General features: G+C 37.0%; 1 protein-coding gene across 1 annotated transcript; it reads left to right on the top strand.

Moving 5' to 3' along the window:
- Positions 1–2,842: 2,842 nt before the first annotated feature.
- Positions 2,843–12,812, top strand: LOC733088 (eukaryotic translation initiation factor 5; the record flags this gene model as incomplete). Its single annotated transcript, NM_001044197.1, is given in 10 exon segments — positions 2,843–2,922; positions 2,925–3,081; positions 3,894–4,011; positions 4,532–4,718; positions 5,092–5,205; positions 9,250–9,397; positions 9,681–9,840; positions 10,592–10,799; positions 11,302–11,487; positions 12,271–12,812. Coding segments are annotated over 9 exon segments (1,392 nt in total). The 3' UTR covers positions 12,385–12,812.
- Between the last annotated feature and the right edge of the window lie 1,028 nt (positions 12,813–13,840).

The raw sequence follows: 13,840 nt of genomic DNA, 5'->3' as shown, positions 1-13,840 counted from the left end.
CATGCTAGAGAGAGCTAGGGTAATAATTGCGGGATGGGTGTAATATGCTCTACGCCAACCGTGTCCCGCCGTCTCAATGGCAGCGACAGGGCTCCGGCCCGAACCGGGGTCGCGCGCCGGCTGTGAGCGGCAGGAGTTTTGGTGAGGTTCAACTCCCTTATACCCCACCCGCCCGGTGATTTTGTATGGTGATTTGTACAAAAAAAAGGTAATAATTGCAAAAAGGACGGACGCTACACGGACTTTTTCTTTTTCCTACTTAAAGCTACCTAAACCTGACGACGTTGCTAACACTAACCCTAGCAAGAGCAGTGCTTCGCAGAATCTACCATCGGATCGGAAACGCGACCCACTGAGAAGAACCGGCGAGAAACTCAGTGGGCTGTGTCTATGGGTTAATTTACTCGCAGAGCCCTTCGCCGCAAGCGACGGTTTCGACGAGAATGATGACCGGTGCTTGAGTTACCTTTTTAGGTAACTCAAGCACCAACGGTGCTTTTGCACCGTTAGTGGATCGTGAGGATCCAAAATGAAATCCGCTACATGGATGAGAGACACCTTGCTCCGAACCACTGGCGGGGGTGGCCCATACAGACGCTGGAGTTGAGCTTAAGCCTTTCTGACTCCTGTTCGACTCGAGAATGGCTCTCTTTCGCTAAGTCGTTCCCTTCGTTAAATCTGGAATATCATGACTACTTCTGACCCAAAGCACAAAACTCATGTTATTTTGCGTACGTTCTTACTTAAAATTTCCATCTTACGACTCAAGGCGCACGCGCGTAGTGCTTACTTCATGTCAAGTTACTTTTACTTTTTGATTGTTAAAAGCTTAAACTCCGATGACGTCATGTATGTTTTACTTATCTAAGTATTAAATTAATCGAAAATGTAAACGTTTATTTTTTCTTGACGGATTCAGCCGTTGCATGTTTGATAATGGCTCTGTTTGCGTAATACGTGCGCATATTATGACAATATTTGAACGAATATCGGTTTGTTTGCCCGAAAATTTCGTGAAACACTATATAGGTCTTAGTTGTTTGGTTGATTTACTCCACAAGTACCTACGACATTAATGGAAACTTTTAGAGATTCAAATAAACTCACTTAGTTACGTCATTTCGGATCCTCCCGATCCACTAACGGTGCTTCTAGGTGCCTCAAGCACCGGTCATCGTTCTCGTCGAACCCGTCGCTTGCGACGAAGGGCTCGACGAGTAAATTAACCCTCAGACACAGCCCACTGAGTTTCTCGCCGGATCTTCTCAGTCGCGTTTCCGATCCGGTGGTAGATTCTGCGAAGCACGACTCTTGCTAAAGTTCGTGTTAGCAAGGTCGTCAGGTTTGAGCCCCGTGAGCTCACCTACTAGTTAAGGTTACGCTGAAATAGCCTCTCAAGGCTCTCAGCTTAGGTAGGAAAAAAATCGACTCAAACAGCTCATTAGATAAATGTAAAGGTTTTTTTGTTGTTGCAGAAACATCAGTACTGTGCGCGGAGAGTAGTCGGTGTGTTGCCACAGGAGGAACGGCCGCCAGCCGTCGAGGGTGCATGACGCTTAACACAACCAGATATACCGTGCGAAGGTACAACACTCACTTTGCTTTCCTACCTATGCTGATAGTCTTGAGAGGCTATTTCACCTTGGCCCTAACATGTAGGTGAGCTCACGGGGCTCAAACCGAGAGTGCTGCAAACACTGACCATAGCAAGGGCAGTGCTTCGCAGAATCTACCGCCGGGTCGGAAACGCGACCCACTGAGAAGATCCGGCGAGAAACTCAGTGGGCTAAACACTCACACTAAACGTAGCTTATCTCGTAACTTAACGAACTCTTAAATAATGTCGATTAAGGGTTGCGTGACGTAACCGGTCGCACGTTAATTTGTGTATGTGTGTGTGTTTTGTTACAGAACATCAAAATTTTGCAGTAACAGGCATCGGAAGTTACTGCCGCTCCGGCAGACGTGACTGGCGACGGCCGCGGGACCCGGACCCGCACTGCACCGCACACGGACACTCCTGCTCGGTATGTTCGCGACGATCTTTGTCATCACCACCACTACCACTACCACCACCGCCACCACTACTACCACCACAATCACCACCACCACCACCACCACCATCATCACTACCACCACCATCATCACTACCACCACCATCATCACTACCACCACCATCATCACTACCACCACTACTAGCACCACTACCACCACCGCCACCACTACATGCCTCGATTCATTCGCCAAATGGTACCATCAGAAGACGTAGGCGAGATTAAACCAATAGACCACAAACTCGCATGCAAAGAATGCAATCTGCATTTTGGCATACTGTTACATTACAACCAACGTTAAGTGTAAAGAAAAAGTAAACTAGGTTTTAAGTTTTAAAAAATAATTACATATATAGTTTTTAGTTCTCGTAGATTGTACGTCGGTTGAATTTAAGACATGTAAAGACCGAGCGGCTGACATAATTCACTTATTTACCGATCAATAGGCACGTAAAGAAAATATTGAAAATGTTGTACATTTTCGTAAAACACTGACAAAATGAAGATCGGTGTAATCATGATGGCAAAAAAAGGCGGATTACCAAGTTAAAGAATCCTACGTTTTCGTGGAGCCCACGTACAATGTGTTAATATTACAAAACTGGTCAAAGAGTTATGCTCAATATTTATTAAAATCTAACATCTTCAAGATGGAAGACGGTCATTTCAATATTGTCAAAATGCTTTTAATGTGTTCATTGTTATTGGAGTTTGCGACTAAATCTTAGGAGCCGTACGGTTCAAAGCCCAATCTAACTAACCCCTAACCTTTTCTTTTCCAGAACCAGTGTAAATATCAAGTCAAAATAGTTAATTATCTATATAACGTGTAAATAGAGGAAGCAAACAAAACCCAACAACCCGTCCAAAATGGGTTCCTTAAACGTGAACCGTAACGTCTCCGATGCGTTCTACCGGTACAAGATGCCGCGGATATGCGCCAAGGTCGAAGGGAAGGGGAACGGCATCAAGACGGTCATCGTCAACATGCCTGAAGTCGCCAAGGCGCTGGGGAGACCAGCCACGTGTGAGTATACCACATACATTTTTAGAGTCCGCGCGGGTAGGTACCACCGCCCTGCCTATTTCTGCCGTGAAGCAGTAATGCGTTTCGGTTTGAAGGGTGAGGCAGCCGCTGTAACTATACTTGAGACCTTAGAGCTTATATCTCAAGGTGGGTGGCGGCATTTACGTTGTAGATGTCTATGGGCTCCAGTAACTGCTTAACACCAGGTGGGCTGTGAGCTCGTCCACCCATCTAAGCAATAAAAAAAAACTTTTTATTAGCCTATAGACATATTCAACGTAAATGCCGCCACCCACCTTAAGATATGAGTTCTAAGGTCTCTACTGAGACATAGTTACAACGGCTGCCTTGCCCTTCAAACCGAAACTCATTACTGCTTTATGGCAGAAATGCCAGAATGGTGGTACCTACCCGTGTGGACTCATAACCACTGGTAAAAAGCCCTAATATAGAATAAAATGATCATTTTTACACAGCTTTTATTAAATAGAGTATTAAGAGATGTACTAACATTATGAGTTCTGGTGACTTTAATATATGAATATAGTATTATTATATTATGCTGTGTATGCAATTTTTTGTATCAGTTAAATTTGTCTCCAAGTCTCAGATTATGTACCTTGATCCTTTTTGGAATCATTTGGGATGTCTAAGAATTTTTTGACTTGCAGTTTTTATGCAAAACATTTGTTAGCAAGATAAGTTCAATAAATTGCTCAAATACAAAAACACTTAAAATATAACCAAAATAATTTTGTACATATTTTATATTGTTTGAAAGAATAAAAAAAGGTAATTTTGTAAATTTCCAGACCCAACAAAGTACTTTGGTTGTGAATTGGGTGCCCAGACTCAGTTTGACTTCAAGAATGAGCGTTTCATTGTCAACGGAAGCCATGACTCATCTAAACTTCAAGATCTATTGGACGGGTGAGTTGTTACTGCAGAAGTTATAAACTTTTGTTAATTTACTTTATAGGCTTTATGTGAGCATTTTATGGTCCACCACTACTTTTCTTCACAGTATTCTCTTTGATGTAAAGGCAATTTTGATACGTTAACTTGTTCGGGTATGTACAGCTTTATACAATACAATAAAAAGTTTAGGCATAAGATCTTGAATGAAAGTAAGTTTTAAGCCGGTTATGGAAATGAATCACTTCAACATAACTCATAAGTTTGATCTACGCCACGCGAAGTCTATGTCTATCCTCGACTTACGGTATGGTTGCTCGTGCCTATGTTTAATATTGTTCTTGGACTTCCTACCGCTTTATCTGTGCCTTCTGTTCTCTGTATTTTCTCCTTCTGCTAAATATACTGTGTAAATAGGAAATAAACTGCCTATCCTATTACGGACTCCTTATTGTGCTGCCCGGCACTGGTGACCTTACAATCAATGATCTCCAAACAGTAGATTAATATTTGTGGTTTCTCTGTTTGTTTTTAGATTTATTCGTAAATTCGTGCTGTGCCCTGAGTGCGACAACCCCGAGACCGAGCTGATTGTCTCCACGAAGCGGAACACCATCTCCCAAGGATGCAAGGCCTGCGGTTACCATGGACAGCTTGACTTCAATCACAAGTTGAATACTTTTATACTCAAGAACCCGCCTGCCAATGATCCGGCTGTGCAAGTAAAAATGAAACTATACTATTTTATTTATTTTTGCTTAACATTTGAAGATGTACAGAAATAATTCAAAGTGGTTATTTTTTGCTGTATAACAATAATTTAATGCTTTTTTTGTTTGATATTGAGATCCAAGGCAGTCTTTTCTCGCATTGCGAGTGTAGATTTAGAATTTGTATATCGCATATGAGTAGATGTTATTAATGAAGTGTTTTAACAGAAAACACAATTAAAACACAAATTTTATATCCTTATACTATCTTATTTTAATTTTGATTTCCTTTTTGCTTTAAAAGCTTATTAAAAAAATTTATTTACAGAATATTAACATTTTAAAATTACTTAAGTTGATATAGTAAAGTTTAAAAAATTCATAGGGCTCTTCACTGACTGAGGGCAATCGTGGAAAACGCTCGAAGCGCTCTGGTCCTGGATCCAACAACACTGCGACCAACGGCAGCCACGAGGGACAAGAAACTGAAGCTAAAAATGTACGTACTTAGGTGCTTTCTAGCAAAGTTACTATTACATTTGCAAATAGGATTTATTGGGAGTGAGGCACCTGGAATACTCGACATTTATGAAATTCTATCTAATAAATATTCTACGTAAATGTAGTTATAGTCTAGTCGACAAGTTAAAAATGGTGTTAATTCGACATACTACTGCTAAAATTATGTGGTTTAGCTCATTCGATTCGGAATCATGTCTAGACCATTGTGCTAAAAAATTGAATTAGCACATAAAAAATTCCAAAAGTTATTAACAATTAAACACCTTCAAAAAATAGCGTTTCGTTTATTGCTTATTGTCCGTAAACTATAAATATTTTCGAAATTTGAAAAAAAGATCCTTAAAGAGGAGGAAATTTAGTAAAAAAAAGGTCCAACTCCCGGAACTGTAGCTCCATTATTTATAATTTTAATTTAACGCTGAAAATAGCCCGCCGCGCGCCATTGTTAGGTTGCGCGCACGGCCTCGAAAGCGAGTACGTCACTTAAAAAAAAATTTTTCAAGTACTTAAAGTTAATTGAAAAATCTAAAAAAATTATTGCATAATCTAAACACTTTAAAAAATTTATTCCCGTTGGAATTTTTTATAAAAACATATTTTTCAATATTCTAGACGATTGTTAATTAAGAAATTTTTTTCCAATTTCCATCATCCTTCTAAACTAAAAAAAATGTTTAAATAATTACCTTAAAATTATTTCGCTTCGTGGACCTCTTCTTATAAATATATTAAACAAGATTGCGTCGTCTAAGTTATGAAATTGTTAATATCTTGTTAATAATAATTTTTTTAAGTTAACAAAAAAAGAAAAAGCACAATTATGTTGTAAAGAATTTTTTTTTCTTTATTTATTATTATATTTTCGTTTTTATGTCAATAAAAGACATCTTTTAATTGAAAAAAATATTTTTTTTATCCATTTGTTTATAAACATTTTGTTAACAAATGGACTATTTATATATTTTTGAAAAAATATTTTTTACAATTTTATAGAGAACTGTCAATTATGATTTTTAGAAAAAAAAATTTTTCTTCATAATTATTTTTAATTGTTTATAATCGTTTTTTTTTATTTGTTGTTTCAATTATTAGTTAAGATTTTTTTTTTTTCTAAAAATCATAATGTGAACTTAGCAACACCTCCACCGACCTCTTCAGCAACACACCAACATTCATTGAGGACATATTATCAAATGCAGACGTGGCTAAAAAATCCTTTAAGAGCCGAAGATTGGGGATGGGAAAAAACCGAGACTTTGTTTCTGCCCATTAAAACAACAGATCCATTGGCACCATCAGAGTTACTGAAACTTATTCACTGCAGCTGCACAATGTCTGGCTGCACCAAAAGTTGTAGCTGCAGGAAAGCTGGGATGAAATGCACGCGAGCATGCAAAGGATGCAAAGGCGAAAACTGCACAAATGCATTAGATTTTGTTGAAAACAGTCATGATTGCGATGAAGATGAGAATAACGAATGTGATGATTATGGAGATGATAATTTAGAGTACGGCATGTTTGTTGATCATCAAAATGCTAAGGAGCCTGTGTATCGAAAAATTATAGAAGGAATTTTCGGGTCAAATTCAGATTCCGAATCTGATGAAAATACTGAGGCAGAAGAGACAGGAGTAAGAGATGAAGAAATGAATGAGTCCAGAGATCAAGAAGAAAGAGAAGAAGAAGCAGAAGAGAGAGAAGAAGATGATGACGATGATGAGCAACAAACAAAAAATCAGTCGTGTAAAGAAGGAAAAAGAATGGCTCATTTGGTTCCAGATCCAAATGAACCAAGTACTTCGAAAACTTCCCCTCCTAAAAAACGAAGGAAACGGCGAACATAATAAGAAAGATAATTAATAATACTAATTTTAATATAACATTAAGAACTTTTTGTATTTGGACAAAAATAAACTGTTTTCTGTCACTTAAATATCTGATTAACTTAAAATATTATTCAAACCTCTCAATTTTGCATTATTAAGTACATTTCTTGCATGTTTTTCAGACGATTACATATTGCTTATATTCCAAACTGAGATTCAGCTAGAGAGTAGTAAGTAAATCATGTAGAAATAAGATAATTTCCAAAATTTGTCAACAAATGGTAATAACAGATGAAAAAATTAAGTAAAAAATGAATAAACAACTGCAACTGTAGCATAATTTATAGCTGAACAAAATTGCCTTGAAGTTCAATAACCGAATTCGCATTATTTACAGAGTTAGAAGCCGCAGAAGTTCGAAAAACCTGAAAAAATCTTCAATTTTTATAAACAAATGCGCAAGTAAATAATAAATAAAAAATATATGACTAACATTATCTGAAAGATAATTTTATTGCCTACAAAAATGACCTGAATGTTAATGGTCGTATTTTTCATAGTTCAAAAGTTATATTAACTTTAAAGTCAACAAATGGATCAGCTGCTGCAAGTTTTGTAGCACGTGTATTTTCAAAATTACATAAAAAATAATATAATTTTTTTTTCGGTATTTTAATGCACGAGGTCGTTTTTGTAATTATTATTACTTACAGGAAAAAATAAAACAAAGTTGAGAATTTGTTTATAACAAATTGTAAAGTTAATAAACAATGCTATTGTTAACGAAAAAATTTTTTTTTCTGTAATTTTGTAGAGAAAGGTTAATTATGATTTTTAGAAAAAAAAAAAATTCTTAACTAATAATTGAAACAACAAATAAAAAAAAAAACGATTATAAACAATTAAAAATAATTATGAAGAAAATTTTTTTTTTCTAAAAATCATAATTGACAGTTCTCTATAAAATTGTAAAAAAAATTTTTTCAAAAATATATAAATAGTCCATTTGTTAACAAAATGTTTATAAACAAATGGATAAAAAAAATATTTTTTTCAATTAAAAGATGTCTTTTATTGACATAAAAACGAAAATATAATAACAAATAAAGAAAAAAAAATTCTTTACAACATAATTGTGCTTTTTCTTTTTTTGTTAACTTAAAAAAAATTTTATTAACAAAATATTAACAATTTCATAACTTAGACGACGCAATCTTGTTTAATATATTTATAAGAAGAGGTCCACGAAGCGAAATAATTTTAAGGTAATTATTTAAACATTTTTTTTAGTTTAGAAGGATGATGGAAATTGGAAAAAAATTTCTTAATTAACAATCGTCTAGAATATTGAAAAATATGTTTTTATAAAAAAATCCAACGGGAATAAATTTTTTAAAGTGTTTAGATTATGCAATAATTTTTTTAGATTTTTCAATTAACTTTAAGTACTTGAAAAAATTTTTTTTAAGTGACGTACTCGCTTTCGAGTCCGTGCGCGCAACCTAACAATGGCGCGCGGCGGGCTATTTTCAGCGTTAAATTAAAATTATAAATAATGGAGCTACAGTTCCGGGAGTTGGAACTTTTTTTACTAAATTTCCTCCTCTTTAAGGATCTTTTTTTCAAATTTCGAAAATATTTATAGTTTACGGACAATAAGCAATAAACGAAACGCTATTTTTTGAAGGTGTTTAATTGTTAATAACTTTTGGAATTTTTTATGTGCTAATTCAATTTTTTAGCACAATGTTCTAGACATTATTCCGAATCGAATGAGCTAAACCACATAATTTTAGCAGTAGTATGTCGAATTAACACCATTTTTAACTTGTCGACTAGACTATTAATTCATGTACCTAATCTGTGGATTATGTCTGCCAAAAGTATTTTGTGTCACTATCCAAAAAATGGCAGGCTTCAGCATCATTTAACTTAAAATAGTATAAAACAACGTCTCTTCCCCTATATCCCTATGTATGCTTAAATCTTTAAAACTTCGCAACGGATTTTGAGGCGGTTTTTTTTAATAGATAGAGTGATTGAAGAGGAAGGTTTATACGTATAATAACATCCCTTAAATAGTGGAGAAATCAATAATAAATTACAGTTTCCGAAGCGAAGCGAGGGCGGGTCGTTAGTTTAATTTAAAATAAAAATAAAATGTATTCACGTATTAAATAACGCTTTGTGTTCAGGAACCGGAAGCGGTGTCGAGTCCTACAGCTACCGCAGCTCCGAGCACTAAGAAGGAGAAGTCCAAGAAAACTGGCGATGATGGCGATGAGGACGACGACGGCTGGACCGTGGATGTCAGCGAGGAGGCTGTGCGGGCCAGGATGCAAGGTAAAACTTAATTGAATCACTGTTCCCAAAGTGGATCTTAGAGCTCCGGTAATCAATGTTTGAATAAAATAAATAATAGACTGAAATAACTAACTATATAATCTAATTGGCTTAAAACGAAGCTTAAACCCTGTGGTTTGCCACAATATTACGTTGTTATAACCCTTTGCACATCATTACTCCCTGAGATCAACAACATATTTCTGAAAGTATGTATTACACCACCTAGTTCGTCAGTTCCGCTCTATGAGTATCAAGTACTTCAGAATTTGTTTTTTTACAGATCTAACTGAAGGAGCTAAGATCATAACATTGTCAGAAGACAGTGAGAAGAATGAGAAGCAGCGGATGGATCTGTTCTATGCATTTTTGAAGCAACGAGCAGCCAGCGGTCAGGTGCAGGGAACCAAAGCCATCTCTGAGATCCTGCACGAGGCCGAGAGGTACCGTTTATTGTAATATGTAATATAGTAGTCTGAATATTGACCTTTTTCTCTCGCCAATAGTGACGTGTTGATGAATATAATATTGTTACCGAGTCCAGGCAACCCCCGACCGAGAGCCAGCGCTAAAACTATAAAAACGATCCCTTGCTGCGCCTTGGCCTCTTTTTTGTGCGTGGCGTTCGTGTGTGCGGTTCTTGTTGAAACATGTTTGGGACTTGTGTAATTTTAACAGTTTTCGTTAATAGTAAATTGAAATCATTTTGTTAAAAGTTTTGTTAATTCAGTGAAATATAATTAGGCCAGTTCTATGTTATTTCTTTTTGTTAACTACCTCACTTCTGGTCCATAATAATATATAGATGCTGATTATAAACCTAGTGAAGTACAAACGAGTTGTTTTTTATTTATTTATTGCATAGATGGGTGGACCAGCTCACAGCCCACCTGGTGTTAAGTGGTTACTGGAGCCCATAGATACCTACAACGTAAATGCGCCACCCACCTTGAGACATAAGTTCTACGGTCTCAGTATGGTTACAATAGCTGCCTCACCCTTCAAATCAAAACGCATTGCTTTACGGCAGAAAATAGGTAGGGTGATGGTATCAACCCGTGCGGATTCACAAGGGGTTCTACCACCGGTATAGACTGTATTTTTGATTACGTTCCGGACTTGTAAATTTGTAGTTATGAGAACATGTTGGATGCTGGTCGACAAGGCTAACAGTGCTTGTACGTTGTGCTTCAGATTGGAAGTGAAGTCGAAGGCGCCGCTGGTGCTGTTCGAGGTGCTGGTGAACGCGGCGTCGGTGGGCGGCGACGTGAAGAAGCACCGCGCTCTGCTGCTGCGCTTCACGCGCCAAGACCCGCGCGCGCAGCGAGCCGCCCTGCACGCCCTCACCGCGCTCGCGCACCACCACGCCGCGCTGCTGCCGCGCGTGCCCGCCGTGCTCAAGGTACGCGACCCGCCAGTCTCCCGTCGCTTGCGACGAAGGGCTCGACGAGTAAATTAACCCACAGACACAGCCCACTGAGTTTCTCGCCGGATCTTCTCAGTGGGTCGCGTTTCCGATCCGGTGGTAAATTCTGCGAAGCACAGCTCTTGCTAGGGTCAGTGTTAGCAACGTCGTCAAGTTTGAGCCCCGTGAGCTCATCTACTAGTTAAGGTTACGCTGAAATAGCCTCTCAAGGCTCTCAGCTAAGGTAGGAAAAAAAACGCGTCTCCTTTGAAAAAGCACGTGCATACGTAATATCGCATACCGCTCACAAAACCACGAACGGAACTATTGCCACGACTAATATTCATTTATGATTTATATCCACATCAATCAAACCATGAGAACGTGCGGCGACACCTCAAAGAGTTATTTTACCTCAAATCGGTAGTCTGAAGCAAAGGACCATAAATAAAAGAGTTTTGTATAGTATATTATAAATTTTCAATATAAATACTTGCAGCTTCTTTACGACGAAGACATCGTAGAAGAGAAGGCTATACTGGAGTGGGCTAGCAAACCATCGCGCAAATACGCATCCAAGGAAGTCGTAGCCGAAGTGAGGAAACGGGCCCAACCCTTCCTCGACTGGCTGCAGCAGGCCGAGGAGGACTCGAGTGACGACGACGACGAGGAGGAAGATATCGAGGTAACGATCTGTTGAGTCTGTGCTTATAGAGCGTGTGTGATATTATGTAGGATGATAATTATTATTAACAAGACACGGACAGTTTCCAAACCTGTTTATTGTGCGACGATTCGACACAGACTGAACTAATAAACTAAGCCCGCTACACCATTCCCCCCTTAAAAATAAGACATAAAATGTAAATTTTGATTATGTCAGGGTCTACTACGCCCGTTACAAATCTATTATATCATTATAATAACAGCACTAAATGATTATATCGATGATGATTATATGATGATTATATTATGAATAGAAAAATAAATTTACTATAAATGTAGCACTTTTTGAATGCTACAAATACAATGTATCAGTGCGCCAGTTTTTCTGTCACAAAGGAATCAAATATACTCTTAGCCGCTAGTAATTATTGCGACTGCAAATTCATGTCTTGTTAGGGGCTCTGTGACTCGTCTACCAATCTGTGGCTAAATAAACAATAGGATGGGAGGACTTTGTAGACAGTCATGCCAATGATAATGTGGGTATGAACTATATAGCAGCACTTAGATGTAATGTTCCAAGATAAGATAATGGATTGTCTTAAAAAAGTTCATTATCTGGTTATATTTTTTCCAATTACGTTGTTGTTGTTGTTGCTGTAGTCCTAGGGTACTCCACTGGTACATAGGCCCTCACAAGTTGACTCTACTTGACTCTATATTGTACTTGCTCCTTGACATCACTCCAGGTGATGCCGGCAGTCCTCATCTCGCTCTCAACTCGATAAATAATTTTGTTCAGATCGAGTACGACGACCGCGCCAAGGCGACCCCCATCAAGGCCGTGGCGACTGCGGCCAACAACAAACCGAAGCAGGAAGAAGACGATGACGATTTCGATATCGACGCCATTTAAATACACAGCTTTCTACACTCAATTTCTGTTATTACTATTATATGTTTTTTTTTTCAAACTGAATCACACATGCAGTGTGGCGAGCTTAACATTAACAAAAAAGTTTTGGAACTCAAAAGCAGATGTGTTTACATTGTGCGGCGTTCTCTGGGCTCGGTGTAATTGTGTGTGCGAAACTGTATTGTGTTTCCCAAATTATTAATATTGAAGTAAAATTATTGTCTTTGGTCTGGCTCTCGGCATTACAGCAATATATTATTAGGGTGTCCTTGAATCATATTGCTTAACTGAACTTCCTATAAAATTCCCCAACCACCAATTAGTATATATACATAGTATAAGAACCATAAATATTCAACTTTATAATTATGAAAAAAAAAACAATTGAATATAGTGATAGTCATAAAATATTCCTGCTTAAGGCATTTTGAACGTAAATAAAACTTAGTTGTTACTTATAGGCTGTAAAGAAACGCTATGGACTATCTCATTTTTTTTAAATCAATTTTTGTTTCTTTAAATTATTATTTTTCTATTTCATATCTATGTATTTTGCTTAGCAAAGAGTAACACCGGGGCTTAGGATTTCATGTATAATCCAAGTTGATTAACTGTGAGGAATGGAAACGATGGCAATATGTGCGTTTTTGTATTTATTGATTAAATAAAATACACCGCTAGTTTTTAACTATAAACTTATGTACATAAAGTATATAAAGATAGATACAATATTCGTAAAAACGTAATATTTATTGGCTGTATTTACAATGAGTACCGAAGGATGAGTTCAGATACGTACATCATTAATAATTAATTCACCCGAAAAACTTGTATCCACAGTTTTATGCAAATTTCTAATAACAATGATACTACTTTTTGCTTGCACATAGTTTAATAATTGTTTTTTTTTTTAATTAAAAAATTAGCGGTGTATGAGTATTATAATATAATTTTCTAGTTATTAAATGTACGGTGTTGTTGAGTGTTGAATAGATGTTTTGTAACGATGAGAAAGCTTAGAATGTAAACAAATGTTCCGTGTCACAATGTATAGGGACATTCGACGCTCAACATGAATGGGGTCGTGTTCTTTAGAATAACATGAAGAAGTTGCCAGTAATGCATAAAGATGCATACATTTTGGTAGCACTTTTAGTTGTTGGCAACACGGCCGCCATTGATTTTTATATATTCTGTATTTATGTAGCTCAGTGGGATTCCGGTTCTCGCGTTTCTGTTAAAAATGTCTCTTAGGCGATCGTATCAATATTTATATTATTATGAAATTGCCACAAGACAATTTTATTGTATTTGTTTTTCATTAAAAATACATTTTTTGGATTCTGATTGCTTGTTTTATTAGTCTAGTCAACAAGTTCAAAAACGTGTTAAATAGACATAAAGCTCCTAAAAATATGTACGATAGCTCATTGGATGCGGAATGATGTCTACAAAA

The sequence above is a fragment of the Bombyx mori genome, chromosome 18 (assembly GCF_030269925.1).
Source record: "Bombyx mori chromosome 18, ASM3026992v2".
NCBI lineage: Eukaryota > Metazoa > Arthropoda > Insecta > Lepidoptera > Bombycidae > Bombyx > Bombyx mori.
The sequence above is the reverse complement of the archived record's forward strand: the minus strand, read 5'-3'. Positions and strand labels throughout refer to the sequence as shown.